The sequence below is a fragment of the Salmo salar genome, chromosome 16 (genome assembly GCF_965601325.2).
Source record: "Salmo salar chromosome 16, fSalSal1, whole genome shotgun sequence".
Lineage (NCBI taxonomy): Eukaryota > Metazoa > Chordata > Actinopteri > Salmoniformes > Salmonidae > Salmo > Salmo salar.
The window spans coordinates 13,999,318-14,021,374 of record NC_138306.1 but is presented as its reverse complement, the minus strand read 5'-3'; the positions used below and the strand labels follow the sequence as shown (position 1 = coordinate 14,021,374).

Sequence of the window (22,057 nt, the reverse complement as noted above, 5' to 3'; positions counted from 1 at the left end):
TCTACCCTATTCTTTACAGGGACAACCAAATATCATATAGGTTACACTAACAGACATGACCTAGTACATTGGTTTACTTTAACCTTTAAATGATCAAATACAGAAAGAACCTTGTTTTTCTGCCGTTTTCCCAACAGTGACCACCTCCTCCCAATCTTTGATAGTATTGCAGAGCTGACAATCTTTAATAGTATTGTAGAGGTCACTCAGCTCTATTGTAGAAATATATGACAGGAAAGGCTGAGACCCGCTACAAATACTGCTCTGATCCAAACCTCAGCGTTCCAAAATATCATATCCTATTCTGAAGAGGGAAGTGAGGCCACTGGTAACATCGCAGTAATGGAATAACATTCAATCACTATAATATCCACAGACAATGTTTTATTTCAGAATTAACAGATGAGTACTACAAACTACGGATGAATTAACTCAAAATACAAAAAGCTTATAGTGTATATCATTTGAAAGTGTTTGCACAGACCCCAATTCTCACACATTTTACAAATCTTTAAGACCTCTGCATTAGTGAGCGAGGTCACACTTTATTTGGATAGTCCGGATTATCCATCTGTAGATGCTCTACAGATAGTATGACTATTTGTTGATAAGGTTACGGTTAAGAATAAGTGTCAGGGTTAAGGATATAATTAGTAGGTACAGTGCATTCGGGAAGGATTCAGACCCCTTCCCTTTTTTCACATTTTGTTATGTTAGCCTTTTTCTAAAAATGGATTACATTTGTTCCCTCAATCTACACACAATACTCCATAATGACAAAGCGAAAACAGGTTTAGACATTTTTGCAAATGTATTAAAAATAAAACAGTAATCCCTTATTTACATAACTATTCAGACCCTTTACTATGAGACTCGAAATTGAGCTCAGGTGCATCCTGTTTCCATTTATCATCCTCAAGATTGAAATTGGAGTCCACGTGTGGTAAATTCAATTGATTGAACATGATTTGGAAAGGTACACACCTGTCTATGTAAGGTCCCACAGTTGACAATGCATGTCAGAGCAAAACCAAGTCATGCATGAGGTTGAAGAAATTGTCCGTAGAGCTCCGAGACAGGATTGTGTCGAGGCACACATCTGGGGAAGGGTAGAACAAAAAAAGTCTGCAGCATTGAAGGTCCCCAAGAACAAAGTGGACTCCATCATTCACCTGGTACCATCCCTACGGTGAATTATGGTGGTGTCAGCGTCATGCTCTGGGGATGTTTTTCAGCGGCAGGGACTGGGAGACTAGTCAGGATCAAGGGAAAGATGAACGGAGCAAAGTACAAAAGAGATCCTTGATGAAAACCTGCCCCAGAGCGCTCAGGACCTCAGACTGGGGGCAAAGGTTCACCTTCCAACAGGACAACAACCTAAGCACACAGCCATGACAACGCAAGAGTGGCTTCGGGACAAGTCTCTGAATGTCCTTGAGTGGCCCAGACAGAGCCCGGACTTGAACACGATCGAACATCTCTGTAGACCTGAAAATAGCTGTGCAGTGACACTACCCTCCACCCTGACAGCGCTTGAGAGGATCTGCATAGAATGGTAGAAAGTCCCGAAATACAAGTGTGCCAAGCTTGTAGCATCATATCCAAGAAGACTTGAGTCTGTGATCGCTGCAAAAGGTGCTTCAACAAAATACTGAGTAAAGGTTCTGAATACTTATGTAAATGTGATAATTCTAAAAACCTGTTTTTTCTTTGTCATTATGGGGTATTGTGTATAGATTGATGAGGGGGAAAAATTATTTAATCCATTTTCGGAATAAGGCTGTAACATATCAAAATGTGGAAAAAGTCAAGGGGTCTGAATACTTTCCGAATGCACTGTAGTGGAAATGCTACTGATAGTCTATAGAGCAGTGATCTCCAAGGCATTCCTAGTCTATCGCCAAACAGCTGCAATGAACGAGAAGGAAAGTGTATCGATAGGCTTGCGTTATTATTAGTGGATATCAAGGAATATTTCACTTTCTCTGTTCATAGGAGTTACAACATGAATTTGTGCATGAGGCAGAAATAATGTGGTGCGACTCGAGTTTCGCCATCAGCTGGAAGACGGTGGCCCTTTTTGGTCAGTGTCAGTGGTGGAAAGGGAGAGCAGAGGGATGTTGAGAGACGGACCCTCAGTCTGCTGCTCTCTCCCTCCGCTGAGACTGACCATCAGATGCAGGCACCGTCAGACCAGTAAACAGAAAAAATGTGAATTATTTAAAATGTACACTCACTCAGCTGTGCTTCACAAGTAATACAACAACTGAGCTTTTATTGGTGTGATCCTGTAGCCTACATTATATATATATATTGTTCTTTAATGGTCTGAGAAGAATAACAATGCATTGGCAGGGCAATTCAAGCAAAGCCAATATGCAGTGATCATGTTCTGTACAAACCTCATTAATACAGTGCTGTTTTTAATAGGGTCATGTTGCATAGGCTTACGTTTAAGTTATGTAAAACGGCTTGCATTTTGACTCAGAAACTGATGGACTCCAAAAAAGGTTGGTGACCACTGCTAGAGCATCTACAGATGGACTATCCAAACAAAGTGTTACCATGAGGGAGACCTTCCGTTTCTTTACAAGATTGTTTTAACGTTCCAACATTTTAGGAATTTCAGTTCGGGGGTTATTAAAACATTTAACATATATGATACATGCAAAGCATTTTTGAGAATAAAGTAAAAGAGCATATTCAAATCACAGTCAGCACTTTAAGTGGTGTCTTCCTAATGACGGCATGCAGTACAGTATTTTTATTTAAAAAGGCACTCATCTACTAGTGAAAGTAGAAAACAGCTAAGTGAATAAGAAGGTCAGGTGTACACAAAAGCACTAGAAATATAGGTTAACAAACATTTGTTTAGTAAATAAATGAAACGAGCTTTAGCGATGGAAACATGAAGAAATGTCATCACTATAATCAACCTTTTGAAATATGACATTAAGAAGAATTTTTTTTGAATTTATCATCAATAAAAAAAATCTCATTCAAATACCAATCATACAATGACTGTTTTTACTTAGACTAATATGCATTCATTTAAGAAACAAAAATAGATACAGTATGTAGTGTATTTTAAAATGGCAAACAATAGTAGAAGTTATTATTATAGCACATAAAATATTTGGAATAATGGAATCTATAAAAAAATATTGATAATACCAATGCTGAATGTCCTGAATTGGTTCGTACTGTTCTTTGCAAGGGACAACTTCCTTTGAAGCATGTAATTGGGGGAAAAAAAATGCTTGAAACTTGAATGTGGTACCCAATAAAATGAGTCACCCCCAACACTGCATATTCACTCCACATTTCTGTACCTGGTGAAGAGGTTGTACAGCACCCTCAGGGTTGACTTGAGGTCACAGTTCACGATATCTGGGAAACAAGGGAATTAATAACGTTTGAATAAACACAGACAGCAATCTCTCCAAAAAAAGAAATGTTTTGATAGAGTCAATACCAGTAAAAAATATTATTTTTTTATTAAATTCTAGCAGGATATGCGGTATAAAGGAAATGTTTTGACCATGAGAAATGATTCAGGTACAACACCGCCAATGAAAAAGGTACACCGACCATGAATGTGTTGCAACACGCATTCACAGACACACTACTACATAATACTAAGGACAAACTAACAAAGACGTCACGTAAACACACACAAACCCCAACAAGTAAACATATCCACAAAGGGGCTTGGTGTGTAGTGCTTTTACTTTAGCAAAGTGTGGCATTTAAGATTCACTGAATGGATTTGTACAGTAGAAGAGCATATAGACAATTATCTTGGAACAGTTCGAATGGAAGATAAGTTTTGCTTTATGTGAGAATGTTGCTGTCAGGGCTTATTGCCTGATGGAATTTTCACCCAAAAAATACTGACTTTAAATTAGGAGGCAAATGTATTGCGCCATCATGGTTTTGCACCAAATTTCCAGAATCAGTTTTCTTAAAGATAAGAAAAAGGACAACAACAAAAAAGTAAAAGTAATACAAAACATAATTGTCCATGGGAACTATATAAACAGCATCCTGAACGAGAACACCTACCTTCAGGTCTAGGTTTTGGTCTCTCCAAACCTCCGTCTTGCATCAGCTCAAAAGAGAAGGACACGTTGTGCACCTGCATGAGAAAGTCAATGACAGCAACATTACACAGCAGAAGAGCAAGCCACACACAGGTAGGCCAAGAGTATGAGGAAACAGCTCCCAAACCATATCACACCTATACAATTCACACAAGTCATTACAGTTCCCCTACCACAGGTTCCTAGGTGTGTAAACATCAGCTCAATAAACCCATAAGCTCTTTACAGCTGGACAAACAGTCACTCGGCACCAGGCAAAAAGGAGGAGGAGGGGGGTTCTATCAGAATTTGGTTGTGGTTTTGGTTTATGTAAAAGTGTGGTACCGAGTGTCAGTACAGAATGTGGGAAGCCTTAGAACAGATCAGCTAGGAGGTGAAGGCAATTTAGGAAATATGGAGTGGATAATTAGTAGCCAAAGCTTAAGAGAAAGAGAGAGCTTGAGACAGAGAAGAAAGAGTGAGAGAGCGAAAGGGAAGGAAGAACAAGAGAGTTAAAAATCAAGCAATACCGAGACTGACCATTGGAGGATTCCTTCAGGCGAGTACCAGGGACTCCTATATAGCAGCTGTCCCTGAAAATACCCCTTGTCGTCCCCCCCCCCCCCCCCCTCCTCTCCCTGCATTAGCGCTAATCTCCTGGCCACTTATTGATTTTCTGTGCAGGAGCAGATTACAGATGCTGCCTGCCGGGTGCCCACTGCCTGGCACAGCACAGCCTGCTGGAGAGGACCCAGTCTCAGGCCTGACAGGGCGTCCCGTTAGAAAGCCTGCTAAGAATAGCCGTCAAGAGGCTTTGGGTTGCACATTGTCTGTTTGACAATATGGAATAATCTTCATGATAAATACTAATATCAGCAAATATAGATAATCACCGAGGGATTAGCCATCTTGAATTTAACAATGATGCAAATGATTGAATTTAACAATTAGGGCCTGAAAATACAATAATTTGCTGGAAATGTATGAAACGGAACAAAACAAAGACTAGTGTGTTCACTGTCATTAAAGTGTACCACACAAAGCAAAGATAGAATTTGGAAAAATGGAGAGTAAATGTCAACATACCTGTTGTTCAAAGTTCTCAGGAGTCAGGAAGAAATTATAGAGTGGAACAAAGTAGCCCTCCAGCAATCCCATCAGCAGAACAAGGTACACACCGTCTGCAAACTAAAGAATAAAAAAACCATGCTTATTCATATCAATATTCAAGACGTATGATTGTAATTAGATACAGTTGAAGTCGGAAGTTTACATACACTTAGGTTGGAGTCATTAAAACTCGTTTTTCAACCACTCCACAAATTTCTTATTAACAAACTAGAGTTTTGGCAAGTTGGTTATGACATCTACTTTGTGCATGACAAGTAATTTTTCCAACAATTGTTTACAGACAGATTATTTCACTTAATCTCAATTCCAGTGGGTCAGAAGTTTACATACACTAACTTGACTGTGCCTTTAAACAGCTTGGAAAATTCCAGAAAAGGATGTCATGGCTTTAGAAGCTTCTGATAGGCTAATTGACATCATTTGAGTCAATTGGAGGTGTACCTGTGGATGTATTTCAAGGCCTACATTCAAACTCAGTGCCTCTGCTTGACATCATCGGAAAATCAAAATAAATCAATTGTAGACCTCCACAAGTCTGATTCATCCTTGGGAGCAATTTCCAAACGCCTGAAGGTACCACGTTCATGTGTACAAACAATAGTACGCAAGTATAAACACCATAGGACCACACAGCCGTCATACCGCTCAGGAAGGAGACGCGTTCTATCTCCTAGAGATGAACCTACTTTGGTGCGAAAAGTGAAAATCAATCCCAGAACAACAGCAAAGGGCCTTGTGAAGATGCTGGAGGAAACAGGTACAAAAGTATCTATATCCACAGTAAAACGAGTCCTATATCGACATAACCTGAAAGGCCGCTCAGCAAGGAAGAAGCCACTGCTCCAAAACCGCCATAAAAAAAGCCAGACTATGGTTTGCAACTACACATGGGGACAAAGATCATACTTTTTGGAGAAAAGTCCTCTGGTCTGATGAAACAAAAATAGAACTGTTTGGCCATAATGATCACCGTTGTGTTTGGAGGAAAAAGGGGGAGGCTTGCAAGCCGAAGAACACCATCTCAACCGTGAAGCATGGGGGTGGCAGCATCATGTTGTGGGGGTGCTTTGCTACAGGAGGGACTGGTGCACTTCACAAATTAGATGGCATCATGAGGTAGGAAAACTATGTGGATATATTGAAGCAACATCTCAAGACATTAGTCAGGAAGTTAAATCTTGGTCGCAAATGTGTTTTCCAAATGGACAACGACCCCAAGCATACCTCCAAAGTTGTGGCAACATGGCTTAAGGACAACAAAGTCAAGGTATTGGAGTGGCCATCACAAAGCCCTGACCTCAATCCTATAGAACACTTGTGGGCAGAACTGAAAAAGTGTGTGCGAGCAAGGAGGCCCACAAACCTGACTCAGTTACACCAGCTCTGTCAGGAGGAATGGGCCAAAATTCACCCAACTTATGGTGGGAAGGCTTCCCGAAATGTTTGACCCAAGTTAAATAATTTAAAGGCAATGCTACCAAATACTTACTGAGTGTATGTAAACTTCTGACCCACTGGGAATGTGATGAAAGAAATACAAGCTGAAATAAATCATTCTGTCTACTATTATTCTGACATTTCACATTTTTTAAATAAAGTGGTGATCCTAACTGACATAATACAGGGAATGTTTACTAGGATTAAATGTCAGGAATTGTGAAAGACTGAGTTTAAATGTATTTCGCTAAGGTGTATGTAAACTTCCGACTTCAACTGTAATTCTAGTTCATACTGTACCTGTGTGTCCAGTTCAGCCACCTCCAGATTGAGCTTGTTCAAGTGTTTGTTCACAAAGGTGATGAGAGTCTGTGGCAAAAGCAGTCATTTCTGTGAGGCACGCCAACAGTACAACAGAAAACTCTACTACTAGTATTAACACACACTACCTTTTTTACCACATTGAGCTTGTCTGGAGCATGATCAAACAGGGTGTCGAAAGCATCTCGCTCTTAATGGACGGAGAGAACAGTCATACCGTTACTCACAGAAACGAGGTAAAAAGCATCAAGGTTGTCATATACTGAAAACAGCTATTACATTTAAAAATATATATATTTTTAAAACTGTGAAATTTACTGCGACTGATTAACAAAATGGAGAGAACAAACCCAGTAGAACACATACCATGTCTTCCAGATAAAGCCCTGAGGGAAAAGAGAAAGACAAAACAAGATATAAAAGCGCCATTTGGTCTACAAGGACAACTCACAAAGAACTTAATTAAAATGTCCATATTAGCCTACTTTACATTTTAGTAATTTAGCAGACTGACGCTCTTGTCCAGAGCGAATTACAGTACTGAGTGAGTACATTTTCATACTGGTCCCCCATGGGAATCGAACCCACAACCCTGGCGTTGCAAGCGCCTTGCTTTACGAAGTGAGCTATTCTACAACTACTAAGTCTTTCTCAAATTATTACCAAGCCTACAAGTTATGACTCCAAACATCTAGAAAAGGCAACTCTCCTGAATGTAATCCTCACAAATATTCTTGATAGGCATCAGTCTGGTGTTTTCTGTAATGACCTTCGTGATCACTGTTTTACAGACTGTGTTTGTAATGGCTGCTCAGTGAAACAACCTGTCCTGATTGTCATAGACACTTGCTAAAAAAACTTTAAATGCGCAAGACTTCCTTCATAAACTGGCCTCTAAAAGGGTATAGAATCAGCTCTGTCGAAGACATTTGGACCTTCTTTTCTTGATATTTTCAGTGGTATTGTTAACAAACACGCAAACATATAGAAAATGAGAATTAAAAACAGGTTCAGCCCCTGGTTCGACTGGGATCTTGCAGAGTTACTCCACCTCAAGAATTGCATTTGGCAACAGGCTCGGCTCGCGCATACTCCGGCTGACTTTTTCTCATTCAGGCAAATGAGAAATAAGTGCACTTAGGCTATCCGGAAGGCCAAAGTTAACTGTTCCTTAAAGTAACTCTCTCTCTCGCTCTCTCTGTAACCCCAAGAAAATCTGGAAAATGGTTAAAGACCTGGAGAATAAACCCTCCTCCTCACAGTTGCCCATGTCCCTTAATGTTAATGTGGTTGTTACTGACAAGAAGCATATGGCTGAGCTCTTTAAATCACCACTTCATTAAGTCAGGATTCGTATTTGACTCAGCCATGCCTCCTTGCCCGTCCATCATTTCCTCATCTCCCACCCCTTCTAATGCGACTATCCCCGATGCTTCTCCCTCTTTTTCCCCTGCCCCGCTACAAAGTTTCTCCCTGCAGGCAGTCACTGAGTCAGAGGTGCTGAAGGAGCACCTTAAACTTGACCCCCAAAAAACATCTGGGTCAGATGGTTTAGCCTCTTTATTCTTTAACGTTGCTGCCCCTATCATTGCCAAGCCTGTCTCTCCTTTCTGGGGAGGTTCCCATTGCTTGGAAGGCAGCCACAGTTCATCCTTTATTTAAAAGGGGGGAGATCAAGCTGATCCTAACTGTTATAGGCCTATTTCTATTTTGCCCTGTTTATCAAAAGTGTTGGAAAAACTTGTCAATAATCAACTGACTGGCTTTCTTGATGTCGACAGTATTCTTTCATGTATGCAATCTGGTTTCCGCTCAGGTTATGGATGTGTAACTGCAACCTTAAAGGTCCTCAATGATGTCACCATTGCCCTTGATTCTAAGCAATGTTGTGCTGCTATTTTTATTGACTTGGCCTAAGCTTTTGATACGGTAGACCATTCCATTCTTGTGGGCCGGCTAAGGAGTATTGGCGTCTCTGATGGGTCTTTGGCCTGGTTTGCCAACTACCTCTCAAAGAGTGCAGTGCATAAAGTCAAATTCTGCTGTCTCAGCCACTGCCTGTCACCAAGAGTACCCCAAGGCCTGATCCTAGGACCCCGCACTTCTCAATTTACATCAACATAGCTCAGGCAGTAGGAAGTGCTCTCATCCATTTATATACAGATGGTACAGTCTTCTACTCAGCTGGCCCATCCCCGGATTTTGTGTTAAAAGCTCTAAAACAAAGCTTTCTTAGTGTCCAACAAGCTTTCACTACCTTTAACCTTGTTCTGAACACCTCCTAAACAAAGGTCATCTAGTTTGTTAAGAAGAACGCCCCTCTTCCCACAGGTGTGATTACTACCTCTGAGGGTTTAGAGCTTGAGGTAGTCACATCATACAAGTATTTGGGAGTATTGCTACACGGTACACTGTCCTTCTCTCACCACATATCAAAGGCTAAGGTTAAATCTAGACTTGGTTTCCTCTATCGTAATCGCTCCTCTTTCACCCCAGCTGCCAAACTAACCCTGATTCAGATGACCATCCTACCCATGCTATTTTACAGAGACATAATAGATAGATCGACAGGTAAGGGTGCTCTCGAGCGGCTAGATGTTCTTTACCATTCGGCCATCAGATTTGCCACCAATGCTCCTTATAGGACACATCACTGCACTCTATACTCCTCTGTAAACGGGTCATCTCTGTATAACTGTCGCAAGACCCACTGGTTGATGCTCATTTATAAAACCCTCTTAGGCCTCACTCCCCCTACTGCAGCCCTCATCCTCCACATACAACACCCATTCTGCCAGTCACATTCTGTTAAGGTCCCCAAAGCACACACATCCCTGGGTCGCTGGTCTTTTCAGTTCGCTGCAGCTAGCGACTGGAACGAGCTGCAACTAACACTCAAACTGGACAGTTTTATCTCAATATCTTCATTTAAAGACTCAATCATGGACACTCTTACTGACAGTTGTGGCTGCTTTGTGCGATGTATTGTTGTCTCTACCTTCTTGCCCTTTGTGCTGTTGTCTGTGCCCAATAATGTTTGTACCATGTTTTGTGCTGCTACCATGTTGTTGTTATGTTGTGTTGCTACCGTGCTGTGTTGTTATGTGTTGTTGCCTTACTATGTTGTCGTCTTAGGTCTCTCTTTACATAGTGTTGTCTCTCTTGTCCTATATTTATGTGTACTTATTTTTAATCCCAGGCCCCCGTAGGAGGCCTTTTGGCAGGCCGTCATTGTAAATAAGAATTTGCTCTTAACTGACTTGCCTAGTTAAATAAAGGTTAAATAAAAAATAAATAAAAATACTATTGATACATTCATATCAACCTGATGCAGAGGAATGTTGGTGGTGAATACGGTAATATTGTTGGAGTACACAAGCGATTAACCTTACTGAACATGAACAAAATGGGCCACTAGGCATTGTCACACGTTGAGTCAAGGGGCTGCTGCCACATCCCATCAGCTATCACACACAAGAGGGCCAACAAGGAATGGCCATACGGCACCCGTTCTCTTCGTGATGTAATCCCTGATGGCAGTGGCAGGGCAACGGTCCTGGTCATATGATAACAGCCCTGTGACCGTGACCATGATATGAGGGCTTCGCTCACCCACTAATCTCCCCAGCTACTCTGGACCTGCTGGACCGCTCCAACCTCAGCAACGCTACACTGGCAAGGAACCATCACATCCCTGTTTATACAATGGTCGACTGTGCTCATACACACTGGTGAAATAATTGTGCTTGAAAACCTATTCATAGGATGCAGTTATTTCATAAAGGCTACAGAGGGGATTGCATCTGAGAGATACAAATCTATATTAAAGTACTTCATATTGTAAATAGGAGATTGCATTGTGTTTTGGGGAAGACAGTGGTATGTGGTTTACTGCTGTGGTGAACCTATCCCTGTTTCTGGCATAACAGAGCTCTAACACGGAGTGAGGAGGAGTGTGTTCTCTCAATGACTGGTTCATCCCATCAGAGAAAAAGCGACCTACTCTGTATTGCCCGTGATCTCCTCCTGGATCTGGCGAGATTGCAGAATCCCCTCCCTTTTCTGAGAGAAAATAAAGAAAAAAGAAACAGGAAAAGGAACAGAGTAAATAGGCATTTTAACGTCATAGATTTAGCCGGTGGTAACTTGTGGAATAGACACCGGCTGGAATGCGCTTTTAACCAATCAGCATTCAGGATTAGACCCACCCATTGTATAATTTGACATAAAGTAATGTAGTACTGCAATTTATCGTAAAACAGCATTTATAAGCATGTATAACGAAGTTATTATAACATGTAACAAAACATGTATATGACCTCAGAGACTTATATCAAGTTTCATTCATGTGTACTATGCACCAAGCAAAATAAGAGGATTTACAGTACCTGAACCACCACTACTTGGATGGACACGTGATCAGGAAGTCTGATTGGTGCTCTGAAGTGCTGAGACAGCGCCACCAAGAGGTGAAGAATGGCCACTATACTCTTAGCATGGACCGCTGGGCAAGAGACCGACAGAAATGGGGATTTGCTTTAGTTTTCATTGGTTGGAAGAACAATCAATGAAGGAAAGAATGTTTTGATTCCTGCCTAATAAAAATAAGCTAAATTAAAGGAGAGGTATCTAAAAGCCCTCTGATATCGGCCTGATCCTCTTAGCCTAAGAGGATCAGAACAGAAGTGTGCGTTACATCTCCCTTAGGTGTTTTCTTCAGCTTAAAAAGAAAAAAGGTTGAAAGCAGGGAACAACGCATTGATTTGGTTAACGCTTGGGTGACAGAAATCTGAAGTAAATTCAATCAAAAAACACCATATCATTCAAGTGTTCCTCTCTCGTGATGTAGTCATTAATATACCTCTTACCGTAAGCAGAGATCCACATTAGCGCCACTGGCTGCCCCAGGCCCATTTGTTATGGTTTTTGGAAAGCAAAGTAATACAAAAAAATTCTAAAATAATACAGTGTACATACTCTGCTGTTCTATCACGTGCCACGATGTGCCCTGATTAAAACAGTGCTTGTCGTTTTAAGTCACGTATTTTTATGTTTGGAATATTGCAAACAGACGTGGCAGTTTCACCGCTACAGATTCCAACTTTAATGAATATGTCTATTTCTGGACTACTTCCCTCAAATCAATTCATTGCTACAACTCCCTTTCCTTTTCTCATACAACCCAAGTTAGAATGCCATCACCAGTTTATCATATTCTTGTTAAAAGCCTCATAAAATAGAGACATCAAGGCAAACCTAAAGTGCTTTTACTGAAATGTACTGTATGGACAGACATTCCTTCTCCATTAGAGACGGATCAATGGGAAGCAGAGAACTCGACGACCAGTGGACGGACTCGTATCAAGCTGAAGCCCCTACAGTGAGGGAAAAAAGTATTTGATCCCCTGCTGATTTTGTACGTTTGCCCACTGACAAAGAAATGATCAGTCTATAATTTTAATGGAAGGTTTATTTGAACAGTGAGAGACAGAATAACAACAAAAAAATCCAGAAAAACGCATGTCAAAAATGTTATAAATTGATTTGCATTTTAATGAGGGAAATAAGTATTTGACCCCCTCTCAATCAGAAAGATTTATGGCTCCCAGGTGTCTTTTATACAGGTAACGGGCTGAGATTAGGAGCACACTCTTAAAGGGAGTGCTCCTAATCTCAGTTTGTTACCTGTATAAAAGACACCTGTCCACAGAAGCAATCAATCAATCAGATTCCAAACTCTCCACCATGGCCAAGACCAAAGAGCTCTCCAAGGATGTCAGGGACAAGATTGTAGACCTACACAAGGCTGGAATGGGCTACAAGACCATCGCCAAGCAGCTTGGTGAGAAGGTGACAACAGTTGGTGCGATTATTCGCAAATGGAAGAAACACAAAAGAACTGTCAATCTCCGTCGGCCTGGGGCTCCATGCAAGATCTCACCTCGTGGAGTTGCAATGATCATGAGAACGGTGAAAGGAATCAGCCAAGAACTACACGGGTCAATGATCTCAAGGCAGCTGGGACCATAGTCACCAAGAAAACAATTGGTAACACACTACGCCGTGAAGGACTGAAATCCTGCAGCGCCCGCAACGTCCCCCTGCTCAAGAAAGCACATATACATGCCCGTCTGAAGTTTGCCAATGAACATCTGAAGGATTCAGAGGACAACTGGGTGAAAGTGTTGTGGTCAGATGATACCAAAATGGAGCTCTTTGGCATTAACTCAACTCGCCATGTTTGGAGGAGGAGGAATGCTGCCTATGACCCCAAGAACACCATCCCCACCGTCAAACATGGAGGTGGAAACATTATGCTTTGGGGGTGTTTTTCTGCTAAGGGGACAGGACAATTTCACAGCATCAAAAGGATGATGGACGGGGCCATCTACTGTCAAATCTTGGGTGAGAACCTCATTCCCTCAGCCAGGGCATTGAAAATGGGTCGTGGATGGGTATTCCAGCATGACAATGACCCAAAACACAGCCAAGGCAACAAAGGAGTGGCTCAAGAAGAAGCACATTAAGGTCCTGGAGTGGCCTAGCCAGTCTCCAGACCTTAATCCCATAGAAAATCTGTGGAGGGAGCTGAAGGTTCAAGTTGCCAAACGTCAGCCTCGAAACCTTAATGACGGAGAAGATCTGCAATGACGAGTGAGACAAAATCCCTCCTGAGATGTGTGCAAACCTGGTGGCCAACTACAAGAAACGTCTGACCTCTGATTGCTAACAAGGGTTTTGCCACCAAGTACTAAGTCATGTTTTGCAGAGGGGTCAAATACTTATTTCCCTCATTAAAATGCAAATCAATTTATAACATTTTTGACATGTGTTTTTCTGGATTTTTTTGTTGTTATTCTGTCTCTCACTGTTCAAATAAACCTACCATTAAAATTATAGACTGATCATTTCTTTGTCAGTGGGAAAACGTACAAAATCAGCAGGGGATCAATTACTTTTTTCCCTCACTGTATGTATTCCACCTGTCTGACCACTCGGCTCACTCAACTATTGTATGCTGAGTCTCTCTCACCAAAGAGGAAAATGGACTGAAACATGGAGGGACTGTCCAATAAGAACGCTTGTTATCATTTTTCATTGCGTAATGTCCTGCTACGGTGTGCCTAATTAATACGACCAAGTTCTCAGCCTCTACTTACAGTCCACGTTCCATTTGATGCTCCTGGCAGAGACCTTGATGGAGTCGTTGATCCTCTCCAGCACCGTCTGCAGTTTCTGTTTCTGGGCAATCTCCGACTGGGTCACCTCAGCTACATTTAGCTTCTCCCCCTCCAGCTTCTCTGAAACACATATATAAAGAAAACGGCATGTGTTAAATTTGGTCAGGGGTCTTCTTTAGCATAAATACAGGCATTTGCACAAGAGCCATTCCTGTCAATGAGAGAAAGGCCTGAGAGAAAATGGTCAGAGGGAGAAGGTGATTGGTAGTAGTGATCCCTTAAGTTTGATGGAAAACTATTAAATGGACTTGTTCCTCACCAAAGAGTTTCTGCAGAACCTGCCCGTCGTATAGATCCTCAGCCAGGTCCTTCACGATGATCCTCTCCCCCACCAACACATCATTGATCCAGTCAATCAACACCTTCTGGAGTTCCTGTAGTTTCAGGTCGTTCTTGGAGTTGGGGTCGACCATGGTGCGGACCTCATTCTCCTCTGTAGGAACAGAAAGCTAGATTAGGTATAGCCAGTGTCAAGGCGTCTCATCTTCTATGGCCAGGGATCTCAGATGGGGACAGTACTGTACTGCACTTACCTAGCATGGTGTCTTCTGGGTCCAGTTCGTATTGGGTGGGGCTCAAGGGCAGGTTGATGGCGTTCATCCCTTCTTCCTGGAGCTCAGACACTGTAGGGAGGGAAGACGCAAGAGAGAGCACTTCACGTCACTCACAAGGCCTCCTCTCAAACTGCCATCTTTCAGTGCAACAGCTATAAATTCACGTAGGTTGTAAGTGGCTTACTGTTTGTGCCTCCTTTTTAACTGTGATAATTCAACAACAAAAAAACGCTTTCTACAATTTAGGCTACTACACGTTTCTTGTTGCTCAGTACTTTGCTGCTCTTAGCATCAGTTAAGCTTTGCCAGTATGGCCAATCCAGCAGATATAAGCACGGACGGTCAGGGGAAATGAGAGGTTGTTGTTAAGGCGGGGGTCAACTACTAGGATTGGGACCAGCACATGATAGCACTGTAATAGTGTTCCCACACCACTCACACACTAGCTAACTACTACCACAGCTATTTGGTCAAAATAGCCTAGCGCTAACACAGCGCCGGGCTTTGCCTTCTTTATCATGTCTAATATGGTATATTATTGAGGTGTAGCGGTTATTTCTGTAAGTGGTTTCACTCGGCAAGGAATATTTTCTTAGAAGCTGCTGCTCATTGGAAAAACACAGCAATTTTATCTCAAGTCCAGGTAATGGCCTTCTGTCCTCCGGACAGACATTTCCTCATAGTCTACTACTTATTGGCCCTCATCCGTACACTCCTCCTCCCTAGGCTATATCTCACAACAGAGAAGACGTGTTCTAAAGGGGATGATTCTTAAATCAATAGCAGCAGCTACAATTGATTCTTAATCAATATCACGTTTTCTCCTTAGATCACTGCACCACCTCAGCTTTCTGTGTCACCGTTCCTAAATCAGCTTATCTGATCTGACACTTTTCTCAGTTAACCAAGACAATATACTTTCCCCACCAGTTAGTAGCCTATTTATCACACAGAACTTCCTGGTTTCCCCATCAACCCCTGCCCTGCCCAAGCATGCGTTTCACTATACTGCTTCGTGTCAGTTTCAGTGACACCTGTAGTGGTGTGAACATCCTGTGCTAGATTTCTCAGCCTTCCTTCCCAGCGAGGATGACATCCTCTTAATCAACACCATCAGCAGCCCTAATTCTGACCGCCTGTGTAGCATCATATCAAGACTAAGGAGAATATCCTGTGTCTTGACAGCACGACATACAGTGCCTTCAGAAAGTATTCACTCTTTCCAGATTTTATTGTGTTACAGCCTGAATTTAAAATTGATTAATGGACATACAATTATCTGTAAGGTCCATCAGTCGAGGCTTGATTTTCAAAAACAGATTCAACAACAAAGACCAGGGAGGTTTTCCAATGCCTCGCAAAGAAGGGCACCCATCAGTAGATGGGGGGAAGAGAAAAAAAAAAGCAGACATGGAATATCCCTTTGAGCATGTTGAAGTTATTCATTACACTTTGGATAGTATATCAATTCACCCAGTCACTACAATGATACAGACGTCCTTCCCAATTCAGTTGCTGGAGAGGAAGGAAACCGCTAAGGGATTTCACAATGAGGCCAATGGAGACTTTAAAACCCGTGAGAGTTTAATGGCTGTGAAGGGAGAAAACTGAGGATGGATCAACATTTTAGTTACTCTGCAATATTAACCTAATTGACAGAGTGAAAAGAAGGAAGCCTGTACAGAATACAAATATTCCAAAACAGTTAACCTGTCTGCAACAAGGCACTAAAGTAATACTGCAAAAAATGTGGCAAAGCAATTCACTTTTTTTCCTGAATACAAAGTGTTATGTTTGGGGCAAATCCAATATAACATTACTGAGTACCACTCTCCATATTTTTGAACAGTGGTGTAAAGTACTTAACCTGTTGGGGCTAGGGGGCAGTATTTTCACGGCTGGATAAAAAAACGTACCCGATTTAATCTGGTTACTAATCCTACCCAGTAACTAGAATATGCATATACTTATTATATATGGATAGAAAACACCCTAAAAAGTTTCTAAAACTGTTTGAATGGTGTCTGTGAGTATAACAGAACTCATTTGGCAGGCAAAACCCTGAGACATTTTCTGACAGGAAGTGGATACCTGATGTGTTGAATTACCTTTAAGCCTATGCCATTGAAACACACAGGGGCTGATTAATGTTTTGCTTGTTTTCCTATTGCTTCCACTAGATGTCACCAGCCTTTACAAAGTGTTTTGAATCTTCTACTATGAGATCTGACCGAACAAGAGCCTTGGAACGGTGATGGCCGATTAGACTCTGGCGCGCGAGGTCATGTTGGGTACCCTCGTTCCAAAACGTTTTAAAAGAGAATGCATTCGTCCACCTTGAATATTATTCATGTTCTGGTTAAAAAAGGCCCTAATGATTTATGCTATACAACGTTTGACATGTTTGAACGAACGTAAATATATTTTTTCCCCTCGTTCATGACGAGAAGTCCGGCTGGCTTAGATCATGTGCTAACAACACGGATCTTTTTGGATATAAATTATGAGCTTTTTTGAACAAAACTACATTCGTTATGGACCTGGGATCCCGGGAAGTGACATCTGATGAAGAGAATCAAAGGTAATGGATTATTTACATAGTATTTTCGATTTTAGATCTCTCCAACATGGCCGTTTGTCTGTATAGCAAAGCATATTTTTCTGGGCGCAGTGCTCAGATTATTGCAAAGTGTGATTTCCCAGTAAGGTTATTTTTAAATCTGGCAAGTTGATTGCGTTCAAGAGATGTAAATCTATAATTCTTTAAATGACAATATAATATTTTACCAATGTTTTCTAATTTTAATTATTTAATTTGTGGTGCTGACTTGACTGCCGGTTATTGGAGGGAAACGATTTCCTCAACATCAATGCCATAGTAAAACGCTGTTTTTGGATATAAATATGAACTTGATAGAACTAAAAATGCATGCATTGTCTAACATAATGTCCTAGGAGTGTCATCTGATGGAGATTGTAAAAGGTTAGTGCATCATTTTAGCTGGTTTTATGGTTTTGGTGACCCTGTCTTTGAATTGACAAAACATTACACACAGCTATTGTCAATGTACTCTCCTAACATAATCTAACTTTATGCTTTCGCCGTAAAACCTTTTTGAAATCGGACAACGTGGTTAGATTAAGGAGATGTTTATCTTTCAAAGGGTGTAAGATACTTGTATGTTTGAAAAATTAGAATTTTGACATTTATTTGGTTTCAAATTTGCCGCTCTTGAAATGCACCTGCTGTTGATAGGGTGCACCACGGGTGGCACGCTAGCGTCCCACATAGCCCCAAGAGGTTTTAAGTAGTACTTCAAAGTATTTTTACCTAAGTACTTTTTGGGGGTATCTGTACTTTACTATTTATATTTTAGCCAACTTTTACTTCACTACATTCCTTAAGAAAATAATGTACTTTTTACTCCATACATTTTTCCTGACACCCAAAAGTGCTCGTTACATTTTGACACGAAAATGGTTCATTTCACACACTTATCAAGAGAACATCCCTGGTCATCCGTACAGCATCTGATTTGGCGGACTCACTAAACACAAATGCTTTGTTTGTAAATTATGTCAGTGTTGGATTGTGCCCCCGGCTAACCACCAATACATTTAAATAAAATTGTGCTGTCTGGTTTGCTTAATATAGGGAATTTGAATTGGTTTATACTTTTACTTTTGATACTTAAGTACATTCTAGCAATTCCATTTACTTATGATAAAGTATATTTAAAACCCAAATACGTTTAGACTTTCACTCAAGTAGTATTTTACTGGGTGACTTTCATTTTTACTTGAGTCTTTTTTATTAAGGGTATCTTTACTTTTACTCAAGTATGACAATTGAGTACTTTTTCCATCACTGCATAGTGTTATGGGTATGATTTTAAATCGCTAAGGACAGGGGAGTTATTCAGGATAAAAAAAGAAACAGAGCTAAGCAGAAGCAAAATTCTAGTTCAGTCTTTTTCACCAGACACTGGGAGATGAATTCACTTTTCAACAGGACAATAACCTAAAACACAAGGCCAAATCTACACTGGAGTTGCTGACCAAGAAGATAATGAATGTTCCTGAGTGGCTGAGTTACAGTTGACTTAAATCTACTTGAAAATCTACAGCAAGACCTGAAAATGGTTGTCAAGGAATGATCAACAACCAATTTGACAGAGCTTGAAGAATTTTGAAAAGAGGAGTAATGGGATTGTGCAAATGTTGCACAATCCAGGTGTGGAAAGCTCTTCGAGATTCACCCAGAAAGACTCACAGCTGCTTCTACAAAGTATTGCCTCAGGGGTGTGAGTACTTATGTAAATGAGATATTTATGCATTTCATTTTCAATGAATTAGCAAACATTTCTAAAAACATGTTTTCACTTTGTCATTATGGGGTATTGTGTGTAGATGAGTGAGAAAAAAACGACTTAATCCATTTTGAACTCGGGCTGTAACCGAGCAGTCACTTTAGCCCTACCTACATGTACAAATGACCTCGACTAACCTGTACTCCCGGCCCCCACACATTGACTCGGAACCGGTACCCCCTGTATATAGCTTCGTTGTCATTTTTAAGTGTTACTTTTATTTTTTTGGACATATTTCCTTAACTCCATTTCTTGAACTGCATTGTTGGTTAAAATTATTCGGAATATGTGACAAATAAAATTTGATATGTGGAATGAGCCGGGGCACTGTATGCCTTCTCTCAGAAATAATTGTATGACTGAAAAATGTATGCATCAGAGTGTCTACAAAACATGAGAGGTATTATCACTGCCCTCCCAATCACACATTTAAATAATGTCCATAAACAATGTCCTCTAGACCAGCAGAGATTCACACACGGAGCAGGTAATGCTATGAGTTGGGGTGCTAATCCTATACCAGACCTGCTACAGACACTGGGTCTCCATTCCTCGTCTCCTTTCCTTCATATGCACTTATGTGAAGGACCTGGATTGGTGAAAGCAAGTACCCGGTAGGTATCCACCAAGCATTGCTTACACCCATCCTGCAACACTATCTATGTGAAAATGAAGGAAGGGAAAGCAGCAAAGGACGCCACTTTAGATTGTTGAAATGCAGCCACATTGTTTCTCCTTCCCCTTCTCATGCTCCAGCAGTGGGTGGGTGAATACTAGCAGGCTGTCTTACCTGGTGGGCAGAGTGCTCCACAGCCCATCGCTCCATTCTGTGGGTTTCCAGCAGCTTCCCTTCACTGACTCATCCTCTCCTCCAGCCTGCTTAACATCCACTGTCCTGTCTCTAACACTCTCTGTCTCGCCCTTTCCTCCCTCTCTCTCGCCGCGGTCCAATCAACAGGCTTGTTCAAGGCCGTGCTCCCTCTCTTCCTCCCCATCGTAAAATGTCAGAGAGCTTCAAATTAAATATACTGCCGCAACGCTGGACCAGAGAAGCTTTCCATCAGATCACCAGGAACACACTGCGGACATCCTGGCCAGTGTGCTCCGTCGTGGATGTGAGTGAGGGAGAGACGGGATAGGGCTCAGCTGTAGGGGGGCAACCACTCAGCCCTGTGAACCCTGATTGATACAAACCAATCATAACACAAGTGCAGGGCCGGACAACCACATTTTGGGGGCCCCCTGGAGATCGGGGGCACTCTGAACAGGACAAAAGAAGAGGGAACATTTCCACTTAATGTGCAACTTTAATTCATTTGATGATGAACTTGAGGATAAAACAATGGGCAACTCGTTCATTTTATAGGTGTGTTAATCCTGTACCAGTGAAATAAAATGCATATACTAGCAGTGCAGCTGCTCCTGGAGTTGTGTTTGCTCATGCCTCATTCCTGAGTAATTGCATCTGAAGTAGTAGCATACCCTACATGGCAACCATAGCCTGCAGCTACAGTGAGTAACTCTACTAGGCACTGCATGCGCCCCCAGGCTGCCCTGCAGGCCAACTCCGGTCAATACAAGAACGTTGATATACAAGACATCCTATAAGAGTGTGTAAGCTTAAGCCTATGTAGTACCCTACTCCATTCTGATCTCTTCAATGAATTTGCAGTTCGGAAAGCAGGCAAAGGCGATATTCCTTTACCAATAACGTATTGACAGAATCAGACTGAAGAGTAGACAATGGTCGAGGCGTGACTTCATTACACAACGTATTTTCTGCTCACATTGAAACAATGTTGTAGCGACTAGCTAATTAAAATGAACTACACGGTCATTCCATAAAATACTTATTTTCCGCTTGTGCTTTTTTTACATTTTATTTTATACACATGCTACTTCACGCAAGTAAAGTTTAGACATGGTCGTGACAGTATTGTTTTGATCAGAAATGTACCTTCTTTTGCCTTCTTTCTTCTTACTAAAGTTCCTCCAAGTTTTCCCAGGAACGAGTCATCTTTCTTTCTGGAAGAGGGTGATTTCGGAGTCGTCGGCGACGGAGAGGATGGCGACTTTTGCGGCGAAGTGGCCATGATACAACTTATCCAAAAGTACAATCAATATTGTAAAAGTTGAGTAGGTCTCTGAAATAAATAGATTTTCAAGTCAAATTCTGCTCAAATGAATTTTCACTCCCTAAAGCGGAAACGGAATTTCATCCAGCCTTAAATCCCTTCCTTGTTCCCTCCCCTATTTCTAGTGTAAATAAAACCCTACTGGCTGAATACGTGGTCGCACATGGCCCCTGTTTGCTTTGACCAGTGTGCTATGTAACTTCTGATTTATCACAAACACATTTCTTCATTATCATATTTTTCTAGTGGTATCAGTAAGGATGCATAGACATTGTTATAGGCGTTATTCTAATACCACCAAAATAGGCATTGTAACCTCAAAAAGTTCTACAGATGCACCATTGAAAGCATCTAGATTGGCTGCATCACCACATGGTATGGCAACCCAGCAAACATGTCCATATTGGTACGATGAGGGTCCAATGCGGGCTAAAATATTGGCTTTGCGTAGGTTGCCCACATTGGGCTGTTGTGCCTTTGCTCATCAGCTCCAGGTTGGTCCCCAAAGGATTTGCCCAGTGTTGCCCAGTGTGGGCAGGCCATATCTGGTGAGGTCAGCCCATACTTTGCCTGAAATAAGCCCATCTTTTCCAAGCAAACATGCCCACATTGGCACGATGTGGGTCCAATGCGGCTTACAACATTTGAGCCCAAGGGCCCGTGCTGGGCTTGGTGTGGACTAGCCCGTGCTGGGCTTGGTGTGGGCTAGCCCGTGCTGGGCTTTGTGTGGGCTAGCCCGTGCTGGGCTTTGTGTGGGATGGTTGTGGGCTGGCCCATGCTGGGATA

The 22,057-nt window shown here is 41.6% G+C and overlaps 1 protein-coding gene across 1 annotated transcript; it reads right to left on the bottom strand.

Moving 5' to 3' along the window:
* Nucleotides 1–369: 369 nt before the first annotated feature.
* On the bottom strand, nt 370–21,390 carry LOC106573218 (alpha-parvin). Its single transcript, XM_014148057.3, has 12 exons — nt 21,094–21,390; nt 14,746–14,835; nt 14,472–14,645; nt 14,132–14,272; nt 11,360–11,475; nt 10,975–11,033; nt 7,338–7,357; nt 7,100–7,161; nt 6,951–7,019; nt 5,169–5,270; nt 4,066–4,138; nt 370–3,390 (listed from the first exon to the last, which is right to left on the bottom strand). The coding sequence occupies exons 1-12, from the start codon at nt 21,227–21,229 to the stop codon at nt 3,314–3,316; spliced, it is 1,119 nt and encodes a 372-aa protein (XP_014003532.1). The 5' UTR covers nt 21,230–21,390; the 3' UTR covers nt 370–3,313.
* Nucleotides 21,391–22,057: the final 667 nt, after the last annotated feature.

Coding starts and splice junctions, on each gene's coding strand:
- LOC106573218 (XM_014148057.3), bottom strand. CDS start 21,229: ATGGCCACTTCGCCGCAAAAGTCGCCATCCTCTCCGTCGCCGACGACT. Junction 11,476..14,131: donor CATCAAATGGAACGTGGACT/GTAAGTAGAGGC, acceptor TCTCTTGCCCAG/CGGTCCATGCTAAGAGTATA. Junction 4,139..5,168: donor CTGAGAACTTTGAACAACAG/GTATGTTGACAT, acceptor TTTCTCATGCAG/GTGCACAACGTGTCCTTCTC.